This window comes from Penaeus monodon, chromosome 25, assembly GCF_015228065.2.
Source record: "Penaeus monodon isolate SGIC_2016 chromosome 25, NSTDA_Pmon_1, whole genome shotgun sequence".
NCBI lineage: Eukaryota > Metazoa > Arthropoda > Malacostraca > Decapoda > Penaeidae > Penaeus > Penaeus monodon.
Genome location: NC_051410.1, coordinates 3,231,671 through 3,233,360, shown reverse-complemented (window position 1 = coordinate 3,233,360; position 1,690 = coordinate 3,231,671). Strand labels below are relative to the sequence as shown.

At 31.8% G+C, this 1,690-nt stretch overlaps 1 protein-coding gene across 1 annotated transcript in view; it reads left to right on the top strand.

Annotated features, from left to right (window-relative positions):
• The window catches only part of LOC119589490 (acyl-coenzyme A thioesterase 9, mitochondrial-like), a gene marked incomplete in the record, with an annotated part of 17,787 nt that overhangs the window by 10,720 nt on the left and 5,377 nt on the right, over positions 1 to 1,690 (top strand). The window contains 1 exon segment of the mRNA XM_037938092.1: positions 481 to 566. Coding sequence (XP_037794020.1) covers positions 481 to 566 — 86 coding nt within the window.

Genomic DNA, 1,690 nt, shown 5'->3' with positions numbered 1-1,690 from the left:
CATTTTTTATGCATTTTCCCCGACGGCAAGTGGTTAATCAAATGAAAGTCACCGGCTTGTGAGGTTACAGTAGTACATATGAAATCAATATTATTATTACAGTGAAAATATGTCTCCCAGGATTACTGCTTATACAAAGCTGGAGCTCTCAGATTCAGCTGGCAATACAGCAGTTAACAGGAATTAAGAGAGTATTTACCCCAAAAAATATATTTGTCCATATTATTTACTGCATGTCTCTGCTTGGTACATTAGGGCCAGGTGTTGTTCATGTTGTTTGTCATTTTTGTAGCTAGTTTTTTTTATTTTAGATTGTAAAGAAAACTAAATTAGAAGATTTTTCCTTGTACTGGTGAAATGACCTAAAAAAAGTATATAGAAATATATAAAGACAGTAATTGGAATACTGTGAATTTTTACCTTCTTGTTATTTTTTAAGTAGCCTAATATAATGAGTACATTTGAACTAACCTACCACAGCACAGGAACCGATTCAAGAAGGTGTTTGGCGGATTTCTCATGCGTCAGGCCTATGAACTAGGCTGGGCATGTGCCTTTACGTATAGGTCAGTAGTGTGTGTAATCATTCCCTCAAACATGCTCCTGGAATAGCAGTTCATTGAACCTTTTGTCATTCGTACCGTGACTGATGTTTTTAATTCCGCCACTTTTGTCCTTGTTTTTTCATTGCCCCTCAAATGCCATCTAGAAGAAGCCACGGCCTGTTAAAGGTGGATTTGTCCTTTTGTTTTCTTTGCTTAGACCACCTAAAACAAACAAAAAAAAAGTTATCAAAACTATTTCTGAATATTAAAGAGGAATTAAAAATAACCTCTAGTTCAGTAAAATATATGGCCAGTTTGCCAGTGACAAAGAGGGGTTCAAATGTAAGTACTGTTTCAAGAATAGTCAGAATGATTTGTGAAAAAGAAGTTGCTGTTTTGACAAAGGGTTTTATGTATCTTTTCCTATTCCTGAACATGCATTGAAGTTTGCAAATGCTTGGAGTAATCATCTTCATTCTCACACTGATTCTGTCCTGTAGCTTCTTGATTTCTACCAAATAATATCTACACTGATTAATGTATGCATTTCCTGATAGATTCCATAATAGTAGAACATGTTAGAACTATTATTGATTTTCTTAAAAGTTTCTTTTATCATTAAACTACACTACAACTATAACATCAGAAATTATTTAACTGGGATTAGTAAAAAGCAGAACAACAAAAAATTTTAAAGTAGTGATAAAAGGAATTTAGACGTGAAAAAATTATAATTTAAAATTTTATACCAACTGTCGAATAGTTAGAATGTATTTGATCATACTTAAGAAACTTCTGTTTCAGACAATTTCTGTTATATAATGATTTCTCTCCTTTTTAGTCAAGATCAAGTTCTGAATATGTTTCCTTTTGGTTAAAAGTAATAATTCAACACACATTTTTCTTGTTTTCATCTAACATTTAATGAAATTGATGACAAGAATGTTTTCTGTTTTTTCTACTAATTCATTTACATTGTTAATGGTTTTCATGTATTCTCCATTTTTTTTTATTTACCTGTTACTGGAAGGTAAACTAAAGCCTGATTTTTGTTGCTTCTCATTTTGGACTTTCCAGCATACCTGCACATCAATAATGATTTTTTGCATTGTTTTAAATAATGTCTACTCATATATGTAAGGAAA